Genomic DNA, 16122 nt, shown 5'->3' with positions numbered 1-16122 from the left:
CCAGCAATGTTGTATGAGCATTCCAAATCCTCGGCATCTTCACGAGGACTTGATGTTACTAGCTGTTTTCAGGTTTCTTTTAGAAGTACTAAAGTTATTTACTGGTATTTTATGGTTGTCTTCATTTGCATTTCCCTAATGACTGGTGATGCTAAATAATTTTTCATGTACTCATCAGCCACCACTCTCTTTAGTAAAGTGACTGTTCATATCTTTTGTCCATGTTTTAATTGGATTGTTTGTAAACAATCAAAACTCAACACTTTTCAGTATTGAGAGTTTTTTTGTACACTCTAGTACTATTCCTTTGTCAGGTATGTGGATTGCAAATATTTTCTCCCAGTTTCTGACATTTCTCTTCATAACAATGTCTTTCACAAAGCAAAATTTAAAAATTTTTTGAGGTTCTATTTATTGATATTTTCCCTTTTATGGGTTATATTTTTGATGTCATAGCTAAGACCTCTTTGCCCAGTCCTGTATCGCAAAGATGTTCTTTTCTCCCATTTCGTATTTGTTTATGTTTGAGGGTGGGGTGGAAAGGAGGAATCGATTACATATAACCTCCTCCCTGGGGGACGGACAACAGAATTGTTGGTGAAGGGAGACGTTGGACAGGGCAAGATATGACAAAATAATAACATAAATTATCAAGGGTTCATGAGGGAGGGGGTTCGGGGACGGGAGGGGAAAAATGAGGAGATGATGCCAGGGGCTTACGTGGAGAGCAAATGTATTGAGAATGACGAGGGCAATGAATATACAGATGTGCTTTACACAATTGATGTATGTATAGATCGTGATAAGAGTTGTATGAGCCCCTAATAAAATGATTAAAATAAAATTTTAAAAAAGAATTATTGTATAATATGTGAGACCTAGGTCAAGAGTTTCTCTTCCCCACCCCCAACCCAGATGTCCAATTGCTAAAGTATCATGAGTTGAAAAGTTTTATCTTGCTTCTGTGAAATTGCTGTGGTACCTTTGTCAAAAGTCAGTTGGGTATATTTATGTGGATCTATTTCTAGTCTATTCTGTTCCATTGTTCTACGTGTCTATCCTTTCACTGACACCATACCGTTGTGATTACTATACCTCTAGCTTATTTTCTTCTATTGCTACAGTTCCCCAGTGGTGTTATACATTAAATATGCAGGATGGAGAGGCCACATGCTACTCACCAAGGGGAGGAAATTATCACAGCAGCCTGGGCACTCGTTGTGAACTTTCCTGTGACCGGGGTTTTCGATTGATTGGACGGAGGTCGGTGCAATGCCTTCCAAACCGCCGTTGGTCTGGAAATGCCTACTGCAGACGTAAGTTGTATTTGTGCATATGCTGATGTAGATATGTGAGAGAAGCCAGACAGTGGTTACCTTGAAATGTTCGTATGTCCTTTTCTCAGGTGCAAATTGGGCATTTTCCATGGCCATCCAACAGACCTTTCCTCATTCTAACATTCTAGTTTATTTTCCCTCTCCATGATCTCTGCCCAAATAATATGGGAATTTCCATCCAGAGAGTCCAGGAGTACAGGCTTGTAGGGAGGTCAGGCTTGGGTCTAAGACCTGACCACCTTCTTCTGGTGGTCCCAAGAATGTATGGTCTTGGGCTCTTTCTCCCTTGGAGTAAACTGCTATATGCCCTAGCCTACAATTTTAGGAAACCTTCATTTTCTTTTGTAAATAAAGAAGAGCAATCCTTGAAGGTAGAATGTGGGAATGCTAATACACACACATATTCTAAATCATGTCCCTGTTCAGCTACCAAATTCCCACCTCTCGTTCAAGTTCTACAGCCTACTTACTCTCTTTCAGTGATTAAACATTGCCTGTCCTTCTGTCCATTGCTGAAAACCAGTTGTAGGACACCTATGGGTGCACAGCCCTGTATAGGTCACTTCAGCTCATTCAATTCCTAACTTGCCCCCAAGCTGCTTAAAGACTAATGGTACAGAAACATGATCATGTGCATCTGAACACAATATAACTGGACGAAAAGTACTGACCTTATGAGAGAAATGGGATTGGCCAGCAAAGATGCTGTGGGGGAGGGAAGTAGCTTGGTAGCCCAAAGTAAATAAGTGACTGTAATATATTTGTTTTAGGATTTACTTATGGCCATCAAATCAATTCTGGCTCATAGCAACCCTAGGGGACAGAGTGGAACTACTTCTGTGGGTTGCTGAGGTTATAAATCTTTACAGGAGCAGAAAACCTCATCGTTCTCTCCTGGGGAAGTTGGTGGGTTCAATCTGTTGACTTCATGGTTAGAAGCCCAAAGTGCTACCCACTACACCACCAGGGCTACTTGCTTTAGAACTTAGACCCCATCATCTCTGAAATGAATTTGAATTAGCATATAAAATTAAAATAATAATATAAGGATATAAATTTAACATGAACATCAAGCAAATGGAAAGAATGGAGAAGTACATATTTATAAGTAAAAGGACTCTGGTGGCATAGATGGCCACATGTTGGACTGCTAACCACACAATTGGTGGTTCAAACTCACCAGCTGCTCTGAGGAGACAGTTGAGGCTTTTGGCTCTGTGCTCTAGGGTCACTAGCAGTTGGAATCAATTCAGCGGCAATGAGGGTTTTTTTTTGGGGGGGGGGTTGTTTTTAAATAGAATGAATTAAGGATCCCTGGTGGTGTGGCAGGTTAAATATTGACCTGCTATCCAAAGATGTGGTAGCCTGCTTCTGTAAAGATTTATAGTCTTCGAAACTCTATGGGGTAGTTCCACTCTGACCTAAAGGGACATGAAGAGTCGGATTTGACTTAATGGCTATGGGTTAGCCAGATGAGTTAGTTACTGCATTTGAGCAGTGAATCTAGTGCAGACATTTCTTGTAGGAGACAAATGGGTGAACACGCTGAATCTATCAGTCTCAACTGCTAAATAAATTATTCTGAAGAGCCAGGCCTCTTCTTCTTGGCCCTGATTTGAAGGAGGTCATTGTTGCCATAGATCTTTACCTAAGGGAGATGGGAAGACTGAGGCGACAGGAACCTCCAGTCGAGTTAGTCCAACAAGAAAAATGAAAATAGCCAAGAGTCATGATTCCAAGCTCCAACAATTGATCTTTTGCGGGGATAGAACTTGGACAACTTTTAGGGAATGGATGGCCTGCTTATGTCTCTAATTTATTAGGTATCTCAAACAAGAATTTGGCAAATTCAGGCCCACAATCCATTCATAGTGGCAGTTTTGGGATTTGGCACATGTAGCGTCTCCAGCACATGGCTGACTCGTTGATGCAATGCCGTCAGCGCTTCCTCGAAGGCACTGGTCTGGTTTGTCTTCGCAAGGCAGCACACAGCGCCAGCTTCCTTCTCCTTGCAGTGAGCCTCAGCTGAAGGAAGCGTGCTGGTGGCAGCCTCAACATTACACTCAAAAGGAGCCGTGAATTCTTTCCAGGAGAGCTACCCAAAGCAGTTGCTTGAGATCCTAGCTGATTTCAGAGGTTTATGTATGGTATGCGTGATAGTTTTGTAATCTGCACAACCATCCTCTGAGACATCCACAGTGTACACCAGAACACACGGCAACTCCTATGAGGTCATTTGCTCAAAGCCACGGAGCTAGTAAGAGGTGGAGCTGGTACACAAACCCAAGTCTGCTTCCAAAAGCCCTGAAATTGGATAAGTGATTTACTTCCTTGAGATAAAACAAAAAGAAGAGTGCTTCCCCCAAGAGCGCTATTATGCTTTATAAGATGAAAATTAAAGAGCAGTACAACAAAAGAACAGCAATTAGGCACAAATGTTTAAGGGCAGTTTGGGTAGAGCTTCTGGATCTTTGGCTGTCTCTGAAATGGTTCTCCCCATGCTAGGTGCCCTGGCATCCCCTTTAGCTAGCCTCACAGGCCACTGAGCTTGCCACTTGGTTCTCTCTTAGAGGTGCGATGTCACACATTGCCATTCATCACGAGTGGAACCTACTCCTGCACAAACGGGGCGCTTCTCGACTCCCGCTGTGACTACAGCTGCTCCAGTGGGTACCACCTGGAAGGTGACCGCAGCCGTGTCTGTATGGAAGATGGGCGATGGAGTGGAGGCGAGCCTGTATGTGTAGGTAAATATGGGTCTCCCCTGGTCCGGCCTGCTGCAAAGATTCCTGCTGATGCAAAGAATATGCAATTCTCACTATGAAGGGCAGTCTTGTTCTCTGTGGGGGGTGGCACACTGAGTATGTGCTTAACAACGGGCTCATCTTGCCTGGAGCTAGGCTTCCTACCTGTCTCTTTGGTTACCTTTAACTGAGAATGCGCTTTTGGCCTACCCAGGAGCGTGGTATTGCTTTCATGAGTCCTCTTTAGTAGAGAAGGTAGGGGAACCCAAGAGTCAACACTTGATTTCTGACATTGGCAGACATAGACCCCCCCAAGATCCGTTGTCCCCACTCACGGGAGAAGATGGCAGAACCGGAAAAGTTGACTGCTCGAGTATACTGGGACCCACCATTGGTGAAAGACTCTGCTGATGGTACCATCACCAGGTGAGCCCAATTAATGGATGTCCCCATCTTCCTGGTCCCTGGGAGAAGTTGCACAGGATGAGGCCACAGGGATGATGTATCCCAGACCTTCATTCAAAGGGGCTCCTTCCTCAGGGGCTCTTTCACCCTGTCTCCTGCAGGGTGACACTTCGGGGCCCTGAGCCTGGATCTCATTTCCCCGAAGGAGAACATGTGATTCGTTACACTGCCTATGACAGAGCCTATAACCGAGCCAGCTGCAAGTTCATTGTGAAAGTGCAAGGTCAGCATTCTTCCATTTCCACAGTCTTCATCATTCCTGCTGTGTCAGAACCTTCCCGAAACCCATTGAAATCCTCACCTTTCCAGGTCTGAAAGGCCACACACATCATTTATTTTAAGTGAGGGAAAACAAGTCTACCAAATAGGCTCCTCCAGAAAACCTCCAGTGCATGTGCATAGACGTTTCAGAAACCTTGATTCCCCAGCAAGACTCACCTCGTCTCCCAATCCAGATAGACGTCACGAAGATCCTCTATATCCCTTTTCTTTCTTGACCTCCTAATAAATCTAATCAGACTTCATTCTTAGGCTTTACTTCTGCTGACATGGGCGTGGTTGGCTGCCTGAATCTTCTGTTTGGTGCTATCTTGGGGTTCTGGGGGTTATTTTGCTTACCTCATTATAAAAATAATTCATGTTCATTGCGGGGAAATAAAAAAATAGGCAAAGAAAAAAAATGTTTACCCTGCCACCCAGAAGCAATTTCATTAATCTTTGAAGATCTATTTTCCTTCTAGTGTTTTTCCTATGCATGCTTTTAAAAAATTGTTAAGACTATAAAGCCTATTCTAGCTTAGAGCATCTATTTTTACATGCCTTATGACAATCGTCATTTTCCCATGTTCTTTTAAAGTTCTTCAGAAATACTCTTAAGGCCAACAAAATATTCTACTCTAAGGATTTATCAGGCCTGGTGGCACTGTGAGATAAGCATTGGGATGCTAATGGCAAGATCTGCAGTTCAAACCCACTAGTGGCTCCAAGGGGAAAAGATGAGGCTGTCTGTTCCCATAAACCTAGCTATGGAACCGACTGGATGGTGGTGGGTTTGTGGTGTTGTTTAACGCTATCTCAGAAGTTGCTGAACTCTTCTTCCACCATTGGACATTTAAGTTGCTTCTGCTTTAATTCTGCTATTGTAAGCAATTCTGTAAGGTTGTCATTTTTTATGTAGAAGTCCTTACAACAAGAAATAGATGGCAAAATTTTTAAAAAGATGTATAAAATCTTTGGACAACATTATGTAAACTCACTGTTTCCAGGCTTTACAAACACCTTTGTCTGAAAGATTTAATTCCTTAAGAAAGGACAAGCCTAGTTCAACCCCTGGCCACTGGAAAGAGAGGGAAGTCATTCATTCTGATTCACCCACCATTGGCCTCCCATTCTAGAAAGTCCAATATGGGTACCCTCTTTGCCTTTCCTTCCTAAGAGAAACATCACACCCACTAAGTTCAGCTCCTCCCTAACAGTGAGACGCTGCCCAACTCTGAAACCACCACAGCACGGCTATCTAGCCTGCAGTTCAGCAGGAGACAACTATGGTGCCACCTGTGAATATTATTGTGATAGTGGTTACGAGCGCCAAGGAACACCCTCCCGAGTTTGCCAGTCCAGTCGCCAATGGTCAGGATCACCACCCACCTGCACTCGTGAGTCAAGCCTGGGAATGGGGAGAATGGACATATTGAGTGGGGTACTTTGGAGACAACCCCCCCATGGCACTGGGGTCCTGTAGCAATGTGTATGATGTGGGACAGGGGAATTGCAAAATGTGTTTACTTAAAAGACTCCCATAGAAGAAGAGGGTCGAGAATATCCAGGTGTTCTTTCAGGATTTCGCCCAAGACATGGGAGAAACTACCAGACAGAGTTAACCCGCAAGTCTGGTTCCTATCAAGATGTGAAGTTACTCATGCTGGGGTGAAGGAGAAGATCATAGCTTTACTGGCTGTCTGCTTCTATCCCAGCTATGAGGATTAACGTTCATGTTAACTCAGCCGCTGCCCTTCTGGATCAGTTCTTTGAGAAACGGCGACTCCTCATCATCTCTGCTCCAGATCCCTCCAACCGATATTATAAAATGCAGATCTCTATGCTACAGGTGAGACCCATTCCCTTCATGAAGGCTTAGCAATTATATGCCCTCTAACTCTACCCCATTTGTTGCCCCCTATCTTTTTCAGACCTGTTTCTCTCTGCAGCACAAACTCCATTTGCTCAACAGCAACAGCGAAGTGTTGTGGATAGTATTTGATCAGTTCAATGAGGGCAGATTTAGCACATTTTACAGACTGCCATGTTTTTACTGAAAAGGCCATGAGGTCATAAAAATAGTGAATGTGCATTACAGGGGATTGGAGGAAGGATGGGAAAGGCAGGTGGCCAAGTAGTCTGGTAAGACTTGAAAGATGGGTGTGATCAAATGTACATGCTGAGAATGAACTATGCTCATGTTCTCAAGAACAATAATTGTACTCACAAATATGCTGAACGCTGTAGAGGTATCAGGGAGTCCAGATGCCACTGTCAGCTAAGTGTTGGGTTACTAACCACAAGGTTGGTAGTTCAAATCCATGAGTGGCTCCGAAAGAGGAAAATGAGGCTGTCTACCCCTGTAAAGATGTACAAAAACCCTACATAGGAGTACTATATAAGTATCAGGTATTGATCTATGTGCTTTGTATTTATTAATTGATGTAATCCTTATACCAACTCTTATGAGGCAGGTACTCTTATCCTCATTTTATAGGTGAGGAACCTGAGGCATGGCAAGCTTAAGTGATTGTGATTTGCCCAAGGTTCTGCTAGTAGAGGAAGAGCCAAGATCTACTTCGGGCACTTGGGTTCCAGGATGAGAAGGAACGTGAAAGGGAACGAACATTCTGTGGTGTCTTAAAGTTGAACGAAGGAATTCCCTGAGAGGTGTTAACATACTACAACAGAGCCAAGGGATCCTAGTGAGGCAATGGCTAATCTCTTGGCTGCTGACTGAAAGGTCAGTAGTTCTAACCCACCAGCAACAGCACAGCAGAAACGATGTGGTGAATTGCTCCTGAAAGACTGCTGTGGTTGTTAGGTGTTATAGAGTCCATGCCAACTCACAGCAACCTTCTGTACAACAGAACAAACACTGTGTGGTCTTGTGACGTCGTCATAAAGGTTACAGCCTGGGAACCACTATGGGATGGTTCTCCTCTATCTATCTAGAGTTGCTATCAATCAGAATCTACTCCACAGCACAAGAAATAGCAACCAGTTACCCCAAAACCACGTGTGTGAGAGAGAGGGCAACGTAGATATTTCCATTTTGACTTCAAAACAAAACAAAAACAGACGAGAAAGCTGAAGAGAACTCAGTTTTCTGACTTTGACAAAGTTAAGAGAACTAGCTCTGGGAGCTGTACGGGGCTGGGTATCCAGATGTGATGAATTGAATTGTGTCTCTCAAAAGTATGTCGACTTGACTCAGACACGATTCTCAGGGATTTGATAGGCATGTAATGATATTATTTGGCAATTATATAATGAAGTTGTCATTCCCAGGATGTTATCAGCCAATCAGTTGTAAAGGATTAGGGTGAGATGAGACACCCTTACTCGGGTCACAGTACCAGGAAATTTCCTGGAGTGTAGCCTACATCTTTCAAGAGATAAAAGCAAGCCAAGAAAGATGTACCGTATATACTCGAGTATAAGTCGATCTGAATATCAGCCGAGGCACCTAATTTTACAACAATAACTGCATTAAAATGTGCTGAAAACTCAGCTTATACACAAGTATATGCGGTACCTGTTATTTATTACAAGGAAAGAGGAATCCGGAGTAACATGTCCCAGGGTACCTGCTCTGAGAACCTCTTAGACCCAGGAGGGAATTGATGCCAAAGACATGTAGCTCTCCAAGAAACGCCATGCCCATGTTGAAAGGAGACAAGGACCTTCCTCCAGAGTTACAGAAAGAAGCCTTTCCCTAGGGCCAGTACCCCGAATTTGGGCCTCTAGCCTCCTAACCTATGAAAGGATACATTTTTGTTATACCCATCTGCTTATAATATTTTTCATTATAGCAACAGTAGATAATGAAGACAGATTTGGGTACCAAGTGTGGGGTGCAGCTCTAACAGATTCTTTAAAATGTGGACGTGGGTATTGAGCAGACATGGAAAAGGTTTTAAGGCACCTAATAATAAAAGCCCAGATGGTCTTGGAGAGACTTTTGGTGGCATTAGGGATGTTGAAGGGAATTTGAGTGAGGGCTCAGAAGGAAACGAGGAGAGTTCTAACATCGGAGACAGTATAGATAACTTAACAATGAGGACAAGAAAGAAGAGTATGGGAAAAAAAAGAAAAGAATGTTCTAAAATTGATTGTGGTAATGATTATACAACTCTTCTTGATATGCTTGAACCATTGAATTGGATGATATGTGGATTATGTCCCAATGCGACTGTTTTTATTTTAAGCAGGGGCAGAGAAGCAGTAATAGCAGAGAGGCCATTGTGAGATGACCTAGAAGCTGCCCCACAAAGTGAGCGAGCTGGGTACCTTTGGGTCAAGGCATATTGGCCGAGGAGAGTACCTCTGGGCATTAGTGGTATTACCAAAGAGCTCTGTAACAGTTGCCTGGGCAGGACAGAGGCTGCACAGGCCCAAGTGACCCAAGGGACCGAGAGGTCAAGGAACTGGGAAGCAGAGTTGAAGAGAGAAGATGCATGGGAAACAGAATGGCCTCAGAGCCTCGGTCTCAAAGGAAGGATCTAGACCCAAGAGTTATGGGGTCTCAAAGGGTGGGGCCACTGCCTCTTGGGTTTCAAAGCATCAGATCTACACCAACTCAGTTCTGGAGTGTGGAGATGCCATTCACAAATGCCAGGGGATTGAGGAAGGAGCTGCTACCCAACTCTGAGGGGTTAGGGTTGCCATTCCTGAGGAGCAGAACCACAGGGACTGCTCCTATACCTTAATAGTAGCAGTGAGATAACTAAGACACCAGGTAACAGAAGACGCTTAGTTAAAGGAATGTCTAAAGGTTTAATCTTAGACATTGTTATGGATTGGATTATATGCCCCATAAAATATGTATTGGAATCCTCGCCCTATACCTTTGGATATAATCCTGTTTGGAAATAAAGTTTTCTTTATTATGTCATAAACCCATATCAATGTAGGCTGTGTCCTAGGTCTAATCACTTCAGAGTTATAAAAAGTGCAGATTGGACACCAAGACACGCAACTACTGGGGAAGACAGATGCCAAGGAACCAATAAAAACCCAGGCTACTGACAAGGAAGGAATTGATTAGTTCATAACCTTCATTTTTAATTTCAGCCTTCAGACATGTGAGAAGATACATTTTGCTTCTTTAAAGCTGCCCTGGTGAAGTATTTGTGTTACAGCATTAGGAAGCTAAGATGGAAGTTGCCAGGTGACGATTCTGGGACCCGGGAAGGAAGCGGTGACACCAAAAAGATGAGTTGGGGGATTTACACCAAGAGGACCAAGTTCCTCCAGGGATCCACAAAAGACAGGCAAAGTCAATAGCTCCACTTGAACAGGAAACAAGAACAAGAAAACCAACCCACTAGGACGGAGAGTGACTCCAGAGATCAGGACGAGAGGAAGAGCAAAAAGATTAATCAGGGCTGCCGTATCAGGGATTGTTCAATGCGTCTTTAATCACTGCTCAAGGCTAATAGGTGATACTGAAAGACAAGGCAAGATAAGAGAGTAGTCAGGGCAGCAGGAGAGGTGTGCTCTACAGTTCCGGAAAGGTAACAAAGAGTAATGAAAAGAGTACTTTCACATTATTTTGGGTAAAGCCTGGAGACTGAGAAAAGGCTTTGGTGATGTAGCCTAATGGTCAGGAGCACCACTGTGGCAGGCAGTCTCAGACCTCATTTGGAATCTTGGCTCAGCATCTTACTGTCATGCAAACCTGAGCAAGTCATTTTTCTCATCTATAGATTTAGGATAATACCACCTACCTTGTTCGAGGTGTTGTGAGGATTAAATGGTTACAAAGCATTAGGGGTGTGTGATTCAGTAATCAATGCAATCATTGCTGTGGAGTCGATTCTGACTCCATAAAAACCCTATAGGACAATGTCGTTTGCACAGCTGTAAATCTTTATGGAAACAGACAGCCACATTTTTCTCCTGTGCAGCAGCTGGTGGGTTTAAACCACTGACATTTAGGTTAGCAACAGAGCGCTTATCCACTGTGCCAATGGGCTTCCCTCTGCAACACAATGGCTATTCCATTATTTCAGAATAGGCAATTCATTAGGAACCCATGTCATTGTAAACCTTTGGTAAAGCAATGGCAGATTATGTTTCTGCAATTTATCAATTAGAATTCTTTTTTCTGCTCCACGTGGTATAGCTGTTTTGTATACTTCAGTAGCATGAAGCATTAAGTATAAGCATCGATGGGGCAACTACTTCAGGAACAACAGCTGGAAATGATTTCAGAGCACGTGTGTGCGTGTCTGTGTCTGTGTGTGTGTTTGGTTGGTTTCAGGAAGAATCAGTCAAGTATCCTTAGGCTTGAACTCTGATGAAATGTTCTCCTCCCAGCAATCTACCTGTGGGCTGGACCTGCGTCATGTGACCATCATCGAGCTGGTGGGGCAGCCACCGCAGGAGGTGGGGCGGATCCGGGAGCAGCAGCTGTCAGCTGATATCATCCAGGAGCTCAGGTCCAGGCTGGGAAACTGCAGGGGAGGGCTGGGCAGAAACCCTAGGCAAGACACTGACAAAAGGGGATTGTGGGAGAACCAACAGTCACTCTTCTATTGTCTTGGATGATGTCTTATCTTGAATGCTTACAGATGCCTTCGGTAAGACCAGAGAATGATTCTCAACTTTAGTAGGACATCAGACCAAAATGATGGGTATAAAATGTAGACCAGACCACTGGGCCCCTCCCAAGCATCCTCAGGAACATGCACCTCACACGCACTGCCATCAAGTCGATGCTGACTCATAGCAACCCTCCAGGGCAGCACAGAACAGCCTCCTTTGAGTTTCCAAGACTGTAACTGGTTATGGGAGTAGAGAGCCCTTTCTTTCTCTCACGGAGTGGCTGGTGGTTTCAAACTCCTGACCTTCTGGATTGCACCCCAATGCATAACTGCTACACCACCAGGGCTCCTTAAAGGCACCTCAGGGGACGCAAAGCATTGGCAGAATTGAGGCACACGTGGATTCAGACATGACTCAGAAAAGCCTCTGCCTCTTTGCCTCCACGTCCTTCCTCTGCCTTCAGTCTCCAAAGGAGTCAAACTAACCTTATAGAAACAAAACAAAAAACCCCCACTGCCGTCAAGTTGATGCTGACTCATAGCGACCCTATAGGACAGGGTAGAGCAGCCTCTGTTGGGGGGTTTTGAGACTGTAACTCTGTACAGGAGTAGAAAGGCCCATCTCCCCGCCCTCACCCCTGGGAGTGACTAGAGGTTTTGAACTGCTGACCTAGCAGTTAGCAGCCCAACGCATAACCACTACACCACCAGGCTCCTAAATGAATCTTTAGGCCTCAACAAAAGTGAACTGTATTCATTAACCCCTCGGGGGAGAGACCATAGGTAGAGGTCGATGTTTCCTTTTATCTACCCATCATCACCTTTCCGATGCCTCCACATATACTCAGGGCCAATAAAACTGTTCTATAACCATACCTGCTTCTAGGGCTTAGTCTCAGTGAATACCAAAAGATTTGGTCCCAATTTAAGGGAAAGGAGAACATTCGATACGATCAAGCTCAGAGCTGCCAAGTTTCGCCTGGCAGGATATAACTAACCTAATTCTAGAGAATACTAGTCGCTTCCTAGTTGGTGTCACCTGCAGCGCCTCCCCTTGGGGCTACTCAGCGTAGCCTGCATAGCTGTACCTGACAGTCCTGCCTCAGAGGGCTTACTAAGGAAGTGCAGTCTGGTAGCGACAAAGCTGTGCGTGCTGTGGTGACCGAGGCAGCTTAGCAGAGCTAGCCAAGCAGAGGCAGCAAGACCAGAGGTCTGAGCAGATGCTAACAAAGGGACTTGAACTGGGTCATAGAGGGGACGGGGACAAGGAACTGCCTGTGGGGGAATGCATCCAACAGTGGCATTTTGAAGGGTCAGAGGGTAGGACACCGAACCTGGTCTCATACAGCGCTGTGCTGCTGCTCTCTCCAGGCAATTTCAGCACCTCACCCGCTCTTCCTTCAACATGGTCTTGATTGACAAGCAGGGTATAGACCGGGAACGCTACATGGAACCTGTCACTCCGGAGGAAATATTCACCTTCATTGACGACTACTTATTGAGCAACCAGGAGCTGGCCCAGCGCCGGGAGCAAAGGGACATGTGCGAGTGAACCTGAGCCCGGGATGAGACATCAAGGGAAAAGATACCTCAGTTGGTGGAAATGGGGGCCTAATAAAAAGGAGAAATGGTTTCCCACCCTTCTAGGACTCTGAGGAGGGTAAGATTTTCTAACTCTAGGACATTTCTAAACACTATCTTAGGATTGTGTGAGAACTCCCGTCAAGCAAATCTCCACTTCAGGTAGCACTGGCAGAAGAGAGGCTGACCGGGGCCCTGGGCTAGGAGTAGAAGGTCTTCCCTTCCCAATCCGGGCCTCCTGCCCTTCCCTGTTGGTCAAAGGCTTGTAGAGAAGTCAAGGCTTAGGGTTACTCTGAATCAGAGTTGGCTGAATGGCAATAGGTTTGAGTCGAACTGGTCCACCTCCTGCTGAGGATTGGCCTTTCCACTACAGATAGACTGGTGAAGAAGCGACACTTTTAACAAGATCCCTAAGAATCACCAGGGGCTTCTCTTAAAATGTAGAGCCAAGTTCCACCTCTCAGAATGGCAAACTGGACCTGGCCAAAGGCACAGGAAACTCTTCGCAGGGGTCGACCCAGAAGGACCCACTCGGAAGCCCTGGTCAATTCTACATGCATTCCCTAACAGGCCGGATTTGAAATGGGGTGGCACGGGTGAAGTACTCCGCAGTTTGGACCCACCGTTTGCTCTGTTAAAGATCTGACAATCGGCTCCTGCCAAGATGAAAACAAACACAAACACACTCATGGCCATAAAGTCGATTCCAACCCCTTTGGGTTTCTGAGTGTATATCTTGCCAGGAGCCGCCAGCCTCGTCTTTCTCCCGCGGAGTTGTTGGTGGTGTCAAAGTGCCGATCTTGCCTTTAGCAGCCCAACTTGTCACCGTCCCAGGCTCTTCCCCATAAGTATGGCTGGCTCGGAACCCTTACGGGGCAGTTCTACTCTGCCCTCGAAAACGCATGCTGTCATCACCGTGATTCCTACTCAGTGACCCTCCAGGACAGGGTCGAACTGCTCTGGTGGGTTTCCAAGGCTGTAATGCTTTATAGGAGTAGAAAGCCTCATGTTGCTCCTGTGGAGCACCTAAAGGTTTCAAATTATTGACCTCATGGTTCACAGCCCAGTGTGTAATCCACTACACCATCAGGCCTCCTAAACGCTGCCCTGCAAGGTTACTGTGAAGGAGAATCCATTCGGTGGTGGTGGGTTTTCTCTGAGATAACAGCAGAGGGCAGCACCATCCCAACAACCAGGACACTAAGCTAGTAACTGGATGTTCCTCACAAAACTCTTATCATTGACAGTTAGGCGGATAGTTACAAAAATTGAGCTTGTTTTGTTCTTTCCTCTTCTGGGACAATATTAACCACTACCCACTCACTGCCATCGAGTCAATTCTGACGCATAGTGACTATACAGGGATGGACTCCTAGGATGTAAATCTGTACGGGAGTAGACAGCCTCATCTTTCTCCTGCAGAGCAACTGGTGGGTTTGAACTGCTGACCTTGCTGATCCCGCAGCACCATGAAAGCATGTAATATTAACTGCTGCTTCATCTCAAAGTTAGGAAGATGCTGCCAGGGGAGGGCGCTCAGGAGGCACAATCAGGCCAGCACAGGTTTTTCCTGGGCCCCTCCAGTTCTCACAGCAAAAGGTCGGAAATGCTATCCTATCCTTTCCATAGGTGAGTGCCCCGGCACGTGGTCCAGACCTCACACCCACTGGAAAACTAGTGAGAAACATCAGAGTCCCCGCACCTATTAATTTACTCAGAGATCCATGTTGAAAAGATGAGCACGGGCTAGGTAGGAGCTACTGCAGCACACAGCCCAAACTTAAGTGTCAGCTCTGGAAGTGACATTGCGCGTGGGCTGCTGTGCAGTGAAGCCACACACCGATCCCTAAGCCTCCTTTAGCCCCATTCGAGGGGGTGTCAGTATCTGAAAGAAAATCGTTCTTGTCCTTATTACTAAGAATCTTTTTTTACAATCGTGGAACCTAGTGCCATAATTAATGCCCAGCTTTACCCAGGAAGTCAACAGTGAAACACGGATGGGAGGGGGAAGCAAGCTGAGTATGGAGGCAGATAGAACGCCGGAGTTCTATTTGTCAGGCTCCATTTTTAAAACTTTTCACTAATTGACTCTGAAATCATCACAAGAGCCCGATAAGGTAGATACTCATGCGCTCCATTTTACAGACGAGGGGATGGAATCACAGATGGGTTGGGCAGCTTGCCCAGGATTGGACAGCTCGGAAGTGGCAGGGTCCAAATTTAAACACTAGCAGCCCGGCTCCAGAGTCGAAGCTCTCCACGACTGTGCAATCCTGCCTCTATTCTGTCGTCTCCTTTTCATTGACAGGCAGCTGAAAGCTCCACGCAAGGAGAAACGTTTCATCATCCATAGTCTAACTCAGACACAAGACTCGAGATGGGCCCAGGAGGAAAGAGGGAAATGAAGGGCTCTCAACCCAAGAAAACCCCCTCTCCCAAGCACAGTGATGGGACCGAATGCCAGGACCCAGAACATCCAGGGCTAGCAGTTTTCACTGGGGGGTTAGGATAAATGTCATAGTTAAAATGCAAACTAAAGCATTAGACAGCTTCTGGCTAGAATCAGACAAGAACTTGGAGCCAACCACTCCCTTCAGGGACACACAGGAGGTATAAAAGGCGGGAGGCACACAAAGAGCAGAAGGCAAAAATTCCATGGGTGGATGTGGGAAGCGTCTGGTCAGACGGGCTCTGTGGTTCCACTGGCAAAGCTTGCAGAGCAGACAAGACGAAGGCCTGCACACCCGTCCTTGTCTTTATTCCTAATCCTTCAAGTGGCAACCAGGTCCAAGACCCAGCGCAAAACATAGAGGAGGCCCCGCCCTCTTGAGCAGAGTTCTTACCTGGGTCTGCCTGATTCTTATATGTAAATGTTCCTGTGGCTTAACATATTGAGGGGTTTTCATTTTCCCTTTTGAGTAGTCCACCTTGGCCTTCTTTAGGTAAAATTTTACTGTGCCCTTCTTGGGTAGCCCTTTTGAGACATACTGAAAATAAAGATCTACTTATATACTGAAAACAGGTGGAAATGAACAGCAACAGAATCAGGTCCAAAGCCAGATTGAAAAGGGCTAGATGGACCCCCAACCCCACCTGTATCTCTGTCTCTCTCCCTCTGCACTTCACCAAACCCCAGCCCAGACAGCAGGCTCTCTTCCTCTCTCTCTCTCTCTCTCTCTCTCTCTC

The 16122-nt window shown here is 45.6% G+C and overlaps 1 protein-coding gene across 1 annotated transcript in view; it reads left to right on the top strand.

Annotated features, from left to right (window-relative positions):
* The window catches only part of SRPX2 (sushi repeat containing protein X-linked 2), a 36490-nt gene extending 23516 nt beyond the window's left edge, over positions 1-12974 (top strand). The window contains exons 4-11 of the mRNA XM_004711189.2: positions 1125-1316; positions 3908-4084; positions 4381-4507; positions 4648-4769; positions 6022-6201; positions 6520-6653; positions 11129-11250; positions 12727-12974. Of these exons, the coding sequence (XP_004711246.1) occupies positions 1125-1316; positions 3908-4084; positions 4381-4507; positions 4648-4769; positions 6022-6201; positions 6520-6653; positions 11129-11250; positions 12727-12907 (1235 nt within the window). The 3' untranslated portion in view covers positions 12908-12974. The remainder of the gene's footprint in view (positions 1-1124; positions 1317-3907; positions 4085-4380; positions 4508-4647; positions 4770-6021; positions 6202-6519; positions 6654-11128; positions 11251-12726) is intronic.
* Positions 12975-16122: the final 3148 nt, after the last annotated feature.

Source organism: Echinops telfairi, unplaced genomic scaffold, assembly GCF_000313985.2.
Source record: "Echinops telfairi isolate 266 unplaced genomic scaffold, ASM31398v2 ScPeMD7_44;HRSCAF=162, whole genome shotgun sequence".
In the NCBI taxonomy this organism is placed as follows: domain Eukaryota; kingdom Metazoa; phylum Chordata; class Mammalia; order Afrosoricida; family Tenrecidae; genus Echinops; species Echinops telfairi.
Note: the sequence above shows the minus strand (reverse complement) of the source record. Positions and strands in the feature narration are given on the sequence as shown.